The 15,631-nt window shown below is 38.4% G+C and overlaps 6 protein-coding genes across 6 annotated transcripts; 2 read left to right on the forward strand and 4 right to left on the reverse strand.

Moving 5' to 3' along the window:
* Positions 1–963: 963 nt before the first annotated feature.
* LOC130995417 (bZIP transcription factor 53) lies at positions 964–1,562 on the forward strand. Its single transcript, XM_057920689.1, has one exon. The coding sequence runs from the start codon at positions 964–966 to the stop codon at positions 1,378–1,380; it is 417 nt and encodes a 138-aa protein (XP_057776672.1). The 3' UTR covers positions 1,381–1,562.
* A 411-nt stretch (positions 1,563–1,973) lies between these two features.
* Positions 1,974–2,471, reverse strand: LOC130995418 (calvin cycle protein CP12-1, chloroplastic-like). The gene has a single exon (XM_057920690.1). It carries the CDS (start codon positions 2,469–2,471, stop codon positions 2,088–2,090), a length of 384 nt encoding a protein of 127 aa, XP_057776673.1. The 3' UTR covers positions 1,974–2,087.
* Positions 2,472–3,863: 1,392 nt separating this feature from the next.
* Positions 3,864–4,691, forward strand: LOC130993867 (uncharacterized). The gene is made up of 2 exons (XM_057918903.1): positions 3,864–4,040; positions 4,123–4,691. Exons 1-2 carry the CDS (start codon positions 3,992–3,994, stop codon positions 4,689–4,691), a joined length of 618 nt encoding a protein of 205 aa, XP_057774886.1. The 5' UTR covers positions 3,864–3,991.
* Positions 4,692–5,442: 751 nt separating this feature from the next.
* Positions 5,443–7,875, reverse strand: LOC130995419 (DELLA protein GAIP-like). Its single transcript, XM_057920691.1, has one exon. The coding sequence runs from the start codon at positions 7,129–7,131 to the stop codon at positions 5,593–5,595; it is 1,539 nt and encodes a 512-aa protein (XP_057776674.1). The 5' UTR covers positions 7,132–7,875; the 3' UTR covers positions 5,443–5,592.
* Positions 7,876–9,808: 1,933 nt separating this feature from the next.
* On the reverse strand, positions 9,809–10,663 carry LOC130993868 (uncharacterized). Its single transcript, XM_057918904.1, has one exon. The coding sequence runs from the start codon at positions 10,661–10,663 to the stop codon at positions 9,809–9,811; it is 855 nt and encodes a 284-aa protein (XP_057774887.1).
* A 1,097-nt stretch (positions 10,664–11,760) lies between these two features.
* LOC130995420 (ATP-dependent Clp protease proteolytic subunit 5, chloroplastic) lies at positions 11,761–15,594 on the reverse strand. Its single transcript, XM_057920692.1, has 9 exons — positions 15,094–15,594; positions 14,913–15,017; positions 14,572–14,689; positions 14,392–14,484; positions 13,979–14,024; positions 13,826–13,898; positions 13,299–13,333; positions 13,109–13,197; positions 11,761–12,147 (listed from the first exon to the last, which is right to left on the reverse strand). The coding sequence occupies exons 1-9, from the start codon at positions 15,228–15,230 to the stop codon at positions 11,947–11,949; spliced, it is 897 nt and encodes a 298-aa protein (XP_057776675.1). The 5' UTR covers positions 15,231–15,594; the 3' UTR covers positions 11,761–11,946.
* Between the last annotated feature and the right edge of the window lie 37 nt (positions 15,595–15,631).

Genomic DNA, 15,631 nt, shown 5'->3' on the forward strand with positions numbered 1-15,631 from the left:
TAGAATCACATAAATCTGTACAATATTGTTAAACTTTAATTTATAAAAGACTGTATATCTTTTTAACAAACAAGATGGAAATAAAATGTGATACAAACAGTGTTGAGACGAGTAGAAATAAAAATATCGTGGGCGGAATTGGCATTTTAGAGCGAAGATTCCTTCACTTGAATCACTTCATAGCTGTATTCGAGTACGTATATACGACGCCACACCCCACGCACAATACATTCACCGACGCCACTTTCTCCTTCAATAATAAATCCAAATTCAACTCTTTCTAGATTTTCAATTTTAATTTTCATTTTAAAACCCCCCCAAATCACTTCGCTTTTCCTATAAATTCCACCTTCCTCAACCTCTCAAACCTTCCCTTGCCAACTTTTGCAACTGCAGCTGTAAGGTTAGTCCGATTTCTCCTTTTTATGTCTTCTGTTTCTTTTTTTTTTTTTTCTTTTTTTTTTTTTAATATTTCGAGTTTCTGTTATTTTTTATTTATAGGTATGTCTAATTGAATTGTTTAAATCTGGTTCGGCTTCCATGATCAGAGAGTAATCCGTTTTTTGGTTTTTGTTTCTCATTTCATTTGCAGATTGGTTTCTGATCGGAGCTGTCTGATTTGTTTTTCTCGAGATACTGTAGACTTTTTTGTTTATTGCGTTTCCGGAATTTGAGTGGTTTTCGATAAGGTTATGAGGTTTTAATCTCTAATTTTTATTGACATTGGCGATGCTGATGCATAAGATTAGAATTCTTCACTCGTTCTCGGTAGTTTTCCTTTACTGGTTCTATGAATTTGCACGCTAAGCCCTAATTTTGTTCTGCTGTATCATTTTTTTCTTGCTTTCTTTAATCATTCGATCCCCAATATTAGCCGATCAGGTCGAGTCAAATCTGCTGTAGGGTTTTGTAAACATTATTTAATTGTAAATAATCAATCGCTCGAGCGATAACATTTGAGGAATGGCTTCAAAACAATTGCCAACGAGCCCCGGCTCTGATTGTGATGAAAGGAAGAGGAAGCGGAAGCTGTCTAATCGTGAATCAGCGCGTAGGTCTCGGATGAAGAAGCAGCAACGCTTGGATGAGCTGATTGGAGAGGAGGGCCGGATAAAGGAGGAGAACAAGAAGCTGAGTCAGATGATTGATACTACTGCTCAGCTGCACTTAAACGTTGCGTCCAACAATAATGTGCTGAGGGCTCAGATTGCTGAACTCACTGACCGCCTCAGGTCGCTCAATTCTGTACTTCAGATTGCCTCCGAGGTGAGCGGCCTTGTGATTGATATTCCAGACATCCCGGATGCCTTGCTCGAGCCGTGGCAGCTGCCTTGCCCGATTCAGTCTGCCCCTGCTTCTGTTGATATGTTCCAATGCTGAAATGGTGGAGTGGAGGAAGTTTCTGATGGTGAATGTTGATGTTGTACTAGCCCTGTTAGCCTTAGGTGTAGTCTCATATGTTAATCCTGCAATTGTTACCACAACAATGATTAGGTTGTGGTCGGATTTGCTCATTTGCACTATTCTTATTTAATCTATTGAATTGAAATTGCTCTTCTTTATGCTAGTGATTTATTTATCTATGTGAAGTTGAAAGATCCTTTAGTAGTTTTATATTCTGATAGCTGCGATTTTGTCGTTTGATTTTGTTTGATATGATTGTGCTTATGAGTTATGATGCTTGTTCAACACTTTCTAAGAATGTTTTTGTAGAAATGAATATGTATAAAAAGTTAAATCTCTTATTTTTGTGTTGATATGTAGAGTTTTATGCTAGCAATGTTATTAGTTAGCTACAAATCAGATTATTCGATTTTGTTTAATATGATTGCGCTTTATGGTGCCCGATTAAACCTCTTTCTAGGAAGTGATTCAAGTTAAATTATTGCTACTTGAGATCACATGTGTGTTTGCCTTATTTGTGTACATTTTGTGACCTGTTAGATTAAATTACGTATACATGGAGCCAATTCTTAATTAGATGTAGTGAATAAATTCTCTAGCATTCATACATCCCTCTTGATCTTTGTTTCATACATTAGTAGAAGGGAACATTGAAGCATAGGTTTGAGATCAAGAAACACAAGTTAGTCATCATAAGTTCTGCACTCATCTGTCTCTGGATTATCCTTGCAGTAGTTCTCCAATGGATCAGCTTCCTTCTGCCTGTCCCTAGCATGGCTGGCCGCCGCGCTCAGCTCCTCCACCTCGTCCCACGCGGCCTTGCATTCGCCGCTGACGGGGTCCTCCGAGCAGGCCTCCTGTGCATTCTTGATGCTTTCCTCCACCTTCCCGGACAGCTTGTCGGGGACGGCTGCCACCGGCCGGATGTACATCCGGCGGGCGGTGCACCTCCTCCATGGGGTGGTTGGCAATGAAAGTCTGAAGAGGTGAGATTTTGATGAATCTGTTGGTTTGGAGATCAAGTTTTCTGGGGTGGTTGTGATGTTCACTCTTGAGATTGCTGCCATTGCAAGATTTGGTATGAATTGCTCTTGTACAATGGGAACAATGGCAGTGATCTTGAGGGAAAAGTGTGATATGATATTTCAGTAAAGATCATAAGATGATAGGGATACATAAATGAGATGTGGGAAGAATTGTGGACACTAATTTCTTATCATATCTGCGCCAACCATAGGCTTCCACGTAGGTTTGATCGGAAGAGTATTAGATAAAAGTGTCTTTTTAATGGTTACTTTCACAAACCTAACTTGGGCTATTCACGGGTGGATTTTTCTAGTGCTGGACAAATGGGAAATTAAAAGTTTATATCACACGTTACACTCTGATGTGCGGCACGTTAGTCATTTTTCTCATATTGCTTAATACAAAACACTTGTTATAATTGTACTCGCGATTTCCTATTTTAACAAACATATTTTTGAACGAGATGAAAGTAAGTTAATCTCTCTCTAGTTTGAGCATTTGTGCTATGAAAAATATGCATCCCAATAGCCCTCTGCAGAGCAATAAGTCAAATTACGGTCTAATTTTAATTTAATTATGCAGTCTACATCAAATAACCTTGTTTGTTTTTAACTAATACTGCTAAAATGATAAGCAATCTATAGAATTGCAAAATGCTTGTAGATCGTGAATGCTTTACAACTTTATTTTTAAAACAAGTACGAAGACATCAATTTTAAAGGGTTAGTCGAAGATTTTAACTACTGAAACGATCGATCAAACACGTGAAAAATGAAATTAAAAATCCCCCTACATTATTTCTCTTTAGTGGTCGTACTTATAACTTATGTATTTATTCACACTTGTTCTAGAATCAGCGCTAATATTTAGTTTCTACTAAAAAAGCATTAATATTTCTATGGTTAGCCAAATTAGACTATTATATCTCCTTTGCAAATTATGTGGAAAAATATTCCAACGTTTTCTTGAATTTTTTATCTATACTCTTAAAATGACTAATTTATTAGTTCGCCTTAAAAATACTGATTTTGAAATAGCAAAAATAAATTATACCAATCTTATAAGAAGGTATCCATTTTTAATGTAAAAAGACATATTTACATTTAACAAATAAATAAAATAAATAATAAAATTAAAAAAATAATCTAAATTCTAATAGCACTCCACCCTGTCTCCATCATCTTCCCCCAAGGCCCCAACTCCCTTGCGCAACTGATGCCGGTGTGCAGCCATCATCGTTGTTGTTGCTGCTACCGAAACTCTTATTATCTTTATACGAGAATAAGAACAATACATGCTTACATGATCATGCTAAGCTAAAACTGACCTAATGCAATAGTCTTACATGCTAGCTTGGCGTACATCGCTACCTAAAATTGGCCACCCTTTATATCAAAATTGGTATATACCATTTTGCCTCCAATAATATATATACTCCAAGCTACGTATCTTCTGATTCTTTTCTTTGCCCTCAATTAATGCAACGCCAATTTTAACAACCTCTCTTAACCTACTGCAACAATTCTAGTGATCCTCAAAAGATAATTAGATACGACGAGAAATGCAGCTGTTCTCCTCCGTCGCCGGAATTCTTCTCCTCAGCTTCGCCGGTAATTCTCATTTAAGTTTTTATTAATTTGTTTTCCTGCAGTAGAAGTTTGAAATTTGTAGCATGCACGATTGTAACAACAGCCGAGAAATGCCGGGAGCTGGGCGGCGACGATCATCCATGGCGGAATCGAGGAGAGAGATTCACGTTCACCGATTGCTTCGACATGGGCGTGGGCACCGCCGCCTGCCTGCTCAAGGAACTCATCAAGCTCTATCTCTACTACGTCCGAGCCATCTACGTCCAGAGAGTCAGATCCGAGGCGGCGCACAAAGCTCTCACGGCCAACTTGTCCCAAGGGCAGGGCTTCGACGACGCGGTGGCGGCAGCGCGTGAGGAGGGAGAGGCGGCGGCCAGGCGGGCGAAGCGGCACGTGAGGCACGTGATGGGGCCCGTGCTCTCCGCCGCCTGGGACTTGTTCGAGACCTTGTACGTGGGCGGCACCGCCGCGGAGGGGATCGTTCGGTCCGTGGGGACGTTGGGCGGCGCTTACGGCGGCGGGATAGCGGGAGAAGGGAGGATGGGGTGGGTGGGGTTCGTGGGGGGGAGCCAGGTGGGGGGGTGGGCGGGAGGGAGGATTGGGCTCATGGTGTATGATGTGTGGAATGGTGTTCGATTATTGCTTCATCGCATGCATCTCTTTAAACATTAGTTAATTATCATAGTCGATACGGTTAATTGTACAAAATCTCACCAATTTATAATTTCATCTGTGGTCTTTAATATCGATGATGCGGTTGTTTGTGATTATTTCAATTTTACTTTGATCATTCTAGTTCGGGCGGGGTCTAAATAAATTCGATAGTTTGTCATGAATATTGTACTCCCTACGTTTTCAAATAAGGCCATCCAACGTCAAATATTGTGTACCAAAGAAAGTAGGTAAAATTATTTTTTCTTACTTAAAATGAGACATTATTCGGTTATGCATGCATATACAATACAAGGTGTGAAATAGTTCTCATGTTCTCAATTTAAATAAATCTTTATTTGAACTTCCTCTTATGTAAAGAGCGTGTGTGGTTCAAAAAAGTCCACGTATATAAAATATATATCAAGCATTTTTAATCATTAGATAATGAAAATCTACAATAAATTTATTACGTACTTTGCTTAAAAACATTGTCGTTCAAAGTTTGAATATCATAAGTAGCAAAAAATCCATCCTTTTGAATTCATTTTTGACAAAGAATTCATATTAATTAATGTTTCATAGTATGAATTCATAATATTTCATGAAGATAAATTTGATGTGTATATATAATAAAATACTATGATCAACTTAATTGGTAACGATCGTATTTTTAATTGGTAACGTCTAGTACAGTTTGCTTTCTCATGAGATGTATGATAAAATGCCAACTATCTCATTCTCTCTACAATAGAATGAATGAAAAATAAAATAAAAATCTCAGAAGGCTTGAAAGAATTGGATTGAAGCCCTATTATTAAAGAATGACAATACAGGCATATATAGATGTTTCAACCGCTCTCTTCATATGATAAAAGAATGAGACAAAGAAGCTCAACAACTACAATATCTACTCTAATTCCTATGAGAACTTCCAAGCTGTGACAGACTGAATTGGTGTCCCTTTCCATCCCACAATCAAGCCCTTCCCATCAAACACAAGATCACAACACCTCCCCTTCCCAAACTGCTCCAACACCAGACTAGCCTGATACTTGGACGAATCACTCAACGCCATCTCCGTCATCCCAAACCGCGTAAAGTACTTCCTCCACACACCAAGCTTCACATTCCGAGTCACCCTCTCCTCCTCCTCTGCTCCCACTATGTTGGTGATCCCTTCCCCGAAGAAACGCCCTTCGAGAACCGCCCTGTACTCGCTCCTCCTCTCCATGCACTCCTCCAGGCAGTCAAAGTAGGCGCTGTAGAACAGCAGGGCCTCCGTGAAACGGTCTATGAACGACGGCGAGTTGTGGTTCGCCTCCACCTCGCTCACCACCATCACCGCCGGCCTCATTCTTGCAATGCCCTTCATCACCGTCTCTAGTGACTTGGGCTTTGATATCATGGACCTCAGCATCAGCATGGAGTAGACTGCAACGGTCTCGTCGGGTTCTATGTTGAAGAGATCCTCGTTGAATGCATCCATCCCTTGCAAATACACCACCTCGAACAACAAGGGCAGGTTCAATGACTCTGCAAAGCTCTGCAGCCTGCTGCCTGTTTCCTCCATGTATGTTTGATCAGCTGTGCCTACTGCAGTTATTCTGAGGCGCTGCAACGGGGAGTCCGTCAGCCCTTGCATCAGGGCCGTCCACTGGATCCCACTCCTGATCTGGAGGTCAATCAGATGGACCTTCCCACACCCTCTCACTTGCTCTATAACGGCCTGCATTCCTACAAACTCCGTGACTTGGCTGAAGGGAAGCTGCTGGTGTGAGGCCAAGAACGCGTTGTTTGTGCCTAATGCTAGCCCTTTATGATCATCAACGTCTGCTTTCCTCCGGCTCACGGCCACACCATATAACTCTCTGCTGATCTTTTGCTGGAGAGCTGCATAGAAGTAGGAGGCAAGGCGCTGCACGGGGGTGCCTGATTCAGACGCCATCTGCTGGCAACGAGCAACGAGCCTGGCTGCAGTTTCGAGCTGCTTCAGCCCCACATTCTCTGCTGCGGAGAGGAGGCTGTGCATGATCTCCACGTCTCTTTCATCGTCTAAGCAAAGGCCTGTGATTGAAGAGCCATAAGGGTGGATCAGCATAGATATGCCATCAATTCTGTTGGTGGAGAATTGGATGAATTTCTCCCCAGCAACCATCAAGATCTCCTCCATTGACAACCTGTTCTTCATCTTTGTATCATCTTCTCCTCTAGGCCTCCTCAATCTCTGCTTTTCCCTCACATCTTTGCTCGATTCTGATCTTGGTGGCTCCACGCCAACCATGTTCATCCCCTGCATCGCATCACAAGAGGCGTTTTCTTGAGAGGAAAACAAGTCCATGAACGCGGCCTCATCCATGTCACCACAGTGGTCTTGTTTGGTCCTCCAAATTGTTTCGTGATCACGAAGATCATGATCGCTCTCGTTGAGTTGGAAAGAGGGGAACACCATGTTCGCCATCAGCCCTTGAGGAGGAAGGAGGAAGGAGGAAATCAATAACAAGATTTGATATTTTCTTGCAAAGTTTTCAAACAGTATAAGCTATGCAGAAACTAAATAAGCCAGCTTAGGATCATTTAAAGAAAGGAAGATAAGCATATAGTATAGTAGCAGTACTATTTTAATTATAGGATCATATTAAAGGATTTGACGTAAAAAAAGGACAGACAGAAGCTTACAAGGAAATGAAGCCAAGAATTAAGATATATGAAAATGATTCTGTAGAATGTATCTGGTTTGGTTTTTAATTTTGGGTAATACATTATACATCATATATACACTCTAATGTCATCCAATATCGTAGTATGATATTCAATGCACGCAACACGCAATCAATCCATCCGTCTAGAGCCTGCAGATTTCTCTATGCTTGATGGTTACATATATTTCATAATCAACCTTACATTTAAAATTCCAGAAATGGAAACACATATAGCATGAAAAGACAAGTTTGTAGAATTGAGAATAACGCTTAACGACAGTAGTAATGGAAATGATGGTATAGGACAATCAAAAGCACACTTCTTTGGGTCTCCTCTTTGTATTCATTCACAAGCCTATAGTAGCATAAAAAAAAAGTCCGATGATGGCCTATTTGGTGGAGTAGACGATCTCGTGATTTAAATATCATGAGTTTCTCTTATGTTCTTGATTTTTGTAACTTAAATTTGATCACAAATCTACAACAAGAACAACAGAAGTATTCTTGCTGTTATATATGTTTGTGAATGAGAGAGATTGTTGCAAGTTACAACCTGTTGCTTATTCATGTAAGAACATCTTATTGGAGTTATATATTTTACCGACGTGAGTTTTGTTGGTAGCGATAATTTATATTGGAAGTATATTCGTTTATGTGATTATAAAATAAAATTTATGTTGGACTCATTGATGTTTGGACTCTAGTTTTTGTTTGTAAGTCGTGGAAGAATTTAAGATATTAAAACATAAAAAAGGATAGTCATACAATATTGCATTACTTCTTGTTTTCTTCTTCTTCTTCTTTTTTGAGGCAAATACTTCTAGTCTTCTCAAAGTGTCTTAATGTGTGGAATGCTTGAATATTTCGTGAGGAAGAATGTTGGTAATTTTGCAAACACTCTATGTCAATATACAATTTTTAATTAAGATGTGTTAAAAACGTTGTTGCTACTTGTATATATATATACTGCCTCGAATATGACATGAACATCTAGATCAAAAATCTAGAAAATATGGAGAAATATATATATATATATATATATATATATATATATATATATATATATTTTTATCAACATTTTTCTAGCAAAATGTTGGAATTTTTTTTCTTTCAAAATAGTCAACAAGGTTTAATAGAGAAAATCATTTTGTCATATGAATTGGTGACTTGTCAACTAGCTACTACTACTACTACTAATTTCAATGTTCTCGAAAATCAACCATATATATATCCAGGGGCGGAGCTAGGGGTGGGGCAGGGGGGTCACTGGGCCCCCCTGGAATTTTTAAAAATACTAGGGGTATTTTCGTAATTTTATATTAAATAATAAAAAATATATATAATTTTATCTACATCATTATCATATTGAGCTATTTTATACTATAATTGATATGTAAACTTTAGAGTTAAGAAGTGAACACATAATTAATCTATGCATATCATGCTTGGATTGAATTCTATAAATTTATTTTTTGAATTGGATATTGAAAGTTATTTTGCCTTACAAAATTTAATGGGATTTTGGCAAATAAAATCACGAACTATTTCGAATTTACAATTTTAACGTGACTTTTGAGTGTTGAATTGGAACTTACGTGGATTAGTAAAAAGACGACGTCCTTTTTGTGAGGCCTAAACGACGTCGTTTCCTACAATTTCAATTAAAAAAATCTTCAAATTATAGAACCGTATCCTGTATTTGCAACATAATTTTCAATATTTAGTAATTTTATTGCAAAATACATCATAACATGAATATTACGTGGAGAACTAATCCACATAAACTCCAAGTTAACAATCCGATGATCGAAAAAAATTGGGGGACGAAATTGTCAAAATTGAAAAGATGGTGATTTGCTTCGCCACATTTCAAAAGTTACGTTAAAATTGTTAATTCGAAATAGTTCATGATTTTATTTGCCAAAACCCCAAATTTTATCCATTTTAATTTTTTGAAGTTGTTTTGTATGAACTTGAAAATATGTTTAAAGTGTATGTTTTTTTTATTTAAATGGTATTATAATCGTGTTAATAATTATTTTAATTTATTTTTATTTTTTAATTTAATTATTAATTTTTATTTTATAAAAATATTTGGACCCCCTGAATCGGAAGTCTGGCTCCGCCATATGTATCCTTCTTTTGAAAAATTCCGTCATCCCATTCCCAACGCGTATTTCTAAAATTTCTAAAGAAGTAATGAAATGTATGATGCTACTAAAAAAGTACATTCAAAGAATAATTTTCTCTGCTAAAAAAGAAAAAAGAATTTCCTCTTCATTAATCGAGTAAATCATGAAGCTCCGAAATTTCGCGGTGAGTCTCATAATATATTTTTTAATAAGGAACGACGGCAATATTTTTCAACAAGAAAGAATAAAATTGTTAAAAAAATAGGGCAATAATTGAGGGCGGTCCGGTCCGGTCCGGTTCAGGTCAAACCTTGTCATCATTAGGCCGGGTGTGAGTCGTACGTGTGAAGATGAGAAGCGCGGAAATGAATCCTCTGACCATTCTAACCATCCCAACCGTGACGGTGACGTAATACAACCACCAGGCAACGAAATCCACGACCCCAACCCCCATCATCATCTCCCTCTTCACCTCCGCCACCACCACCAGCGCCTCCACCTCCTCCCTCAGCCGCCACCACCACAGCCCCCCGTAGCTCAGCCCCACCACCGCCTTCTCGAGGCGCCCCTCCGCCCTCAACCCCCCGAATATGGTGTCGTCCACCACCGGCTTCACCACCGTCCGCCACCACGACAGCATGGTCTGATGCAGCCCGAAGAAGAACACCATTCGGCATACGAAGCTGCCCTCCTGCCCGAAACTCGACCCCTCCACCCCCGCCGCGATGCTGCCTTCGATCCCTACTCCCACGCACACCTGCAGAACCACCAGAAACACCCATGCAACGTACACCCGCCGCCGCGTCAGGGGCTCCGCCGCCGCCCGGCTCAGGAACGTGGTTTTCCCGGTTAGTGCATTGGAGAGGGATGAGACGCTGATGATTGAAACTATTAAGTGGAGGATTGTGGGATTTTGGGAGTATAAGAAATATGAGGTGATGAGGGAGGGCGGCGGGTGGTCGTCCGACACGGCCAGGAGGTAGTGGGCCGTGGCGAGGCGGGCCAGGAGGAGGAACGACAGGGGGAGGAGGAGGCTCAGCAGGGTGGTGGTCAGAATTTGAAATGGCTGCCTCACGGCTTCAATGATGGTGGAGGCGGCGCAACGGACTCTGGTGGCGGCGGCATTTTCTTCAACATATTGTAATGAATTGAGCTCCATTGGAATTGAAACAAGATAAAATATGGGTTTTGGATATAATAGAAACGTGGATATTTATATATACATATAACGTGTGACAAAAAGTGGAGGGCACGACCTGGTTGACGAAGGACAGGGTCGCATGCATTACCCTTGTGTTTCTTTTTTATTTAACTAGACTTTTCGTCATTTTCGAATGGTATACCTAAATAATAATGTCGACTTCATAATAATAATTTTAAATTGGTGGGTATGGGAAATGGGAATCACTCTGAGTTTGAAGTATTCCTTCATGATATTGGGAGACACTATTGACAGGTCATCAGCTGTTAGAGACGAGGATTTTTATACGAGCATGTTTTATCATCATTATAAGCCATATGGGATAAACTAAGTCCATGAACTATTTCCTACCACCAAAAATTGTACACCAAAGAAGTAAATTCACCCTTTCGGCCTTGTTTATTACTAATTTCGTCTCAATTTAATAAGTCACATTTTTCTTATTAAAACGTACTTTCTAAAAAAAATAAAATTATATAGAACATAACAAATATCATCACTACGACCCAAACATAATTATCTCTTTTTTATTTAAAAATAATACATTCATTTCTCTCTCCATATATTTTGCTAACTATACCCTAAATTTTTTTTCTCTCTCTTCTATTTTATTATAAATCATTCATTTCTTAACAACCGTGCTCAAGCCTTGTTGGCTATTGAACTGGAACAAGAGAGTATATTGGAAACCGAACAACTAAAGAATTCAATTAACATTGAAGACAAGGGTAAACTAGGAAATTTGACATCATTTTTCTATAATATGACATTTATTAGGAGACACATTACATAAGGACACTATTTATCCCAAGTACAAGTAAAGATTGCTTACTTTCTATTTTTTCTCATTTCCTAGTAGAGAAATAATGAGCAACAACCTGGAGTCACTTCATGTTAAATCAGACTACAACAGAGAACACTTCCTCATTCAGATAGAAACCAACTAAAATTTATGCCGGTACATAATCTATCGCCTCCAAAACAAACAAGTTTGAAGTGCTAGTGAAGAACATTTAGGGAAAATGAAAACTACAGTGAAACTGACTACATAGGAGTTAGGACAACGACAAGTTCATCAAATATTACTAAATAGTAATCGTACATGGATGCGCTGGGAACAATTCATAGTATCTTGTTGATTCTAAATTTTCTAGCTGTATAGTTGAAATCAACAAAACCCATGTTCTTGCTTATGAGATCATCAACCAGAAAGTGGTGGGAGTATAAAATGAACCTTATTGTTATTCTGCTACAGCTGCAAGCGGCTGGAGGGCTTTGAGCGGGTTCAAGATGACGCTATCTATGAGACCATACTCTTTGGCTTCTTTAGCACTCATGAAAAAGTCGCGATCTGTGTCTTGGTTGATCTTCTCTAGGCTTTGACCAGTGTGGTACGCCAAGTATCCATTTAAGTTTGCTTTGTGATGCAACATTTCATTTGCCTAAATAACGAACAGCAAGGACTAAGGAATGATTTTTGTCTAAAAAGATATTAAGAGATGTTACTTAGTGATTGAGTCTGCAACATTATAGATCTACCAAGCCATAATAGAATAAAATGAGATATAACAGAGAACAAAATCAATTTTATCTCGATCAAAATTAAGACAACCATAAAAACCTCCTCCATACAAGTGCTAACTCAACCTTTCTAATCAAGTCAAGGTTTATGTCTTCGTGCTTCTTCACATACTGTAGAGCGATAGAGGATATTTTGACAAACCAATAGTTATAACCTAATGGTTGAAGTATCTGGGTGGCATAGAATGCTAGAGATCAAACACAACTGTAAAGCTCAAGTAATGTACATTTACAAGCAAAAGTACAATGTAATCTCATTTATCACAGACCTCAATAAAAACATAGTTTCACAGTAGAAATAAAACCACAGAATTCTAATACGTCTGCACTTATATAAATGCATACTCCACCCATTTATTTCACACCTTGCACATTTCAATCCTAACCACCAAGCTTTTAAACAAAAGTTACAAAATAGAAAGCAAACATAATCTAGCTGAAAGCCTGAATGTCTGAATATTGTGATAACTGATCAAGGCAATCAAGGCTTCACTTGAAAAGTGGATAAGAAACTAGCAACAATTATTACTTTGTGATACCAACGACGTTGCTGATTAACAAAAGCTTCATCCTTAAATAGCTTGGCATGAATTAAGTTTGGGAGCATTAAATTGTGTATGATAAACCATTAAGAATTCAACCAAACATAATCTCTATCATAATGCTTGTAAAGAAACCAACACATAATTATATAACCATAAGAAAAATTTACAAATTCAAAATAACAGCAATAGAAGACAATGACCATCTCATTATGAAGTTATTTTCTACCCAATATCAAAGATAGCATCCATATGTAATATACAAAAAAGATGAAATCACCTGAATATCAATATCGGTCTGCCCACCCTGTGCTCCACCAAGGGGCTGATGGATCATTATCCTTGAGTTAGGAAGGCTATATCTTTTTCCTTCAGTTATCATCAACGAGAACAGAATATAATACCATTCAAGAAAGTGAGAAAAGCAATCGTAGAATCCTTAAATAACCAAAAGAAATGAAAAAATCTACCTTTAGTACCACCACTTAGTAGAAAAGCTCCCATACTGCGCAAGAATAAGGATACAAAATGACTTCATTAGAGAGACATCTAATGGCAATAAGAAAATGCATAAGCAAAGTACCCATACACAACAAAAAAAAGTTTGAGGGATAAAAACACATCTATAACCACATGATGACAGAGGTCAGATGGGTGTGAAATTATATCCTAACAACAGCAATATATGTTCTAAATATCGATGGTGCATGCAGAGGGCATAGCCCGCCCTCTCTGTCCCTACCAGTGGAAAACCCAACAAAAAGAAAATGCAACATCAACATGTAAATGTAATCTACGAATTCCTCAGTCAACATAAACTCAGAATATCTAATCACCAAGTAATATAATAGAAACTCTCTGCTCGTTAAGGCTTTTATACAAATTCCTCAGTCAACATAAACTCAGATCATTATTTTTTTTATAAATCCAATTTTTCCTTGAAATGTGAAAACAATTTACAGCAATTTTCCAAAAGCTATAGAAGGTGTGTCCTCACCTAGCTGCAAGCCCAACACATACGGTTGAAACGTCAGGCCTTATGTGCCTCATGGTATCAAAGATAGCCATTCCTAGAAAGTTAAAAGGAAGCAAATAAGACATTTGTAAACTCAGCTACCAGATAAAGGAAATATTAAACAAAACGCCATACCAGCTGTAACTGATCCACCTGGAGAGTTCACATACATGACTATATCCTGTTCAGTACAATATAAATTAAACAGTATATAGTCATAAGTGAATAGAAGGGAAAGATACTCATCAACACTGAGTAGAGGCCAGGAAAACCAGAGATACCGATGGGACAACACCTTGCTATGAAATACTATCGAGTATGAGTAAGCAGTCAATATCATAACACCATTAGGTTCCTTGTTCTAATTTCGAAATATAGCACCCGAGGGCTGAGGGAAACTATTTATAAGCTAAAACCGAACAGACCTTTGATCTGCTAGATGATTGGGCAACAAATACTACACTGGTAAAAAATGAACTATTGAAACAAAACTAGCAATCTCAAATATGTGTCTCCAAAATTATAAGTCTGACGAAAGGAAAACACACCTTAGTAGGATCAACAGCATCAAGATACAGCAACTGAGCAACAATGATGTTCGCCATGTCATCATCAACGGCTCCACCACATCGTATTATCCGCTGAAATATCAATAGGGAGTTACAACTATAACAAAGTGACTAGTAAACCATACTCTTAATGAAAAATTAGGCGAATGACAGTCTCACATATTGGAAAAGTTGGCTAATAACGCTCATAAAACGTTCTTGGACCATTGGAGGCGGGCCCTGCCCACCTTGAGCATAAGCTGGGAAGTACGGCGATGATGGGATATGTAAATCATCCCTAAAACACAAGGGTAATTTAGTTATCATCAACTAGTCCAATACTCGCTCTAACAATTAAATTGACAATATTATTTGTTGATGGTAGCACAGATTTGCAATCAAATTGACAGAGAAATTAAACCCAACACCAAAGAAAAATCACATGGTGCACACACCCCACCTAAAAAATATAAAATAAATAAATAAAATCTTCCGCGAGAAACATTGCGTAAAACCCTTACCTAATCGACCAAATACCATGGCGTGAGTTCCTCTCCGGGGCATAAAACTCTGGAGTGTACATAGCCTTCGCCGGCGAACTCCGGAGGTTAGAATTCTTCAGCTTCCTGAAAAAAATCTAAAATTAATGGGGTCTGAAAAGAAAAAAATAAATTGGGAATCAGTTCAATTAATCAACGGTACCTGGAACGGAGGGGTTGGAAGGGAAGAGATACGATTTTGGCGGAGGAAGAAGAGGAAGAAAATGGGTTTGGTGAAGAGAGAGAAAGCGAGGACGTGTTGAATCTGAGAGAAGAAGACGAGACGCATGAATGCGCCATTTTGCAGAAGATAGACGGCGGCGGCGGAGGAGAAGGGGAGGCTTATCCGTTTAACGGCGGCGACTGTGAGTGGAAGAGAAGACTGTGGCGTGTTCAGGGATCTCTCCCCTCCTTTTCTGTCTTAGTATTTTTTTATTTCTTTTTCGGAGGAGAGTCCAATTAATATTTCTTCCAAAACCTTCGCGTTAAAATCTCTCATTTCGATATTCCTCAAAAATCATATTTTCCGAAGACAAAAAAAAGTGATAAATTTGAATTGAATATCGATAAATTTTTTTCACTCAAAAATCATACTACTATTTGTTTATTTTTTTTCGATTTCTGTTTTCTAATATTTTTTTCGAAATAAGTATATGAAAAAAAAAATCTAGGTTATTGGGTAAATACGGCAAAAATTATAC

This window comes from Salvia miltiorrhiza, chromosome 7, assembly GCF_028751815.1.
Source record: "Salvia miltiorrhiza cultivar Shanhuang (shh) chromosome 7, IMPLAD_Smil_shh, whole genome shotgun sequence".
Taxonomy (NCBI): Eukaryota; Viridiplantae; Streptophyta; class Magnoliopsida; order Lamiales; family Lamiaceae; genus Salvia; species Salvia miltiorrhiza.

Bases quoted from the DNA above. Each gene is read 5' to 3' on its own strand.
- LOC130995418 (XM_057920690.1), bottom strand. From the start codon at position 2,471: ATGGCAGCAATCTCAAGAGTGAACATCACAACCACCCCAGAAAACTTG.
- LOC130993868 (XM_057918904.1), bottom strand. From the start codon at position 10,663: ATGGAGCTCAATTCATTACAATATGTTGAAGAAAATGCCGCCGCCACC.
- LOC130995417 (XM_057920689.1), top strand. From the start codon at position 964: ATGGCTTCAAAACAATTGCCAACGAGCCCCGGCTCTGATTGTGATGAA.
- LOC130995420 (XM_057920692.1), bottom strand. From the start codon at position 15,230: ATGGCGCATTCATGCGTCTCGTCTTCTTCTCTCAGATTCAACACGTCC. The intron at 14,485-14,571 runs GTGAGACTGTCA...TTGATATTTCAG, and splicing joins TTAGCCAACTTTTCCAATAT to CGGATAATACGATGTGGTGG. The intron at 12,148-13,108 runs GTGATTTCATCT...TTCGTTATTTAG, and splicing joins AGACCGATATTGATATTCAG to GCAAATGAAATGTTGCATCA.
- LOC130993867 (XM_057918903.1), top strand. From the start codon at position 3,992: ATGCAGCTGTTCTCCTCCGTCGCCGGAATTCTTCTCCTCAGCTTCGCC. The intron at 4,041-4,122 runs GTAATTCTCATT...TTGTAACAACAG, and splicing joins TCTTCTCCTCAGCTTCGCCG to CCGAGAAATGCCGGGAGCTG.
- LOC130995419 (XM_057920691.1), bottom strand. From the start codon at position 7,131: ATGGCGAACATGGTGTTCCCCTCTTTCCAACTCAACGAGAGCGATCAT.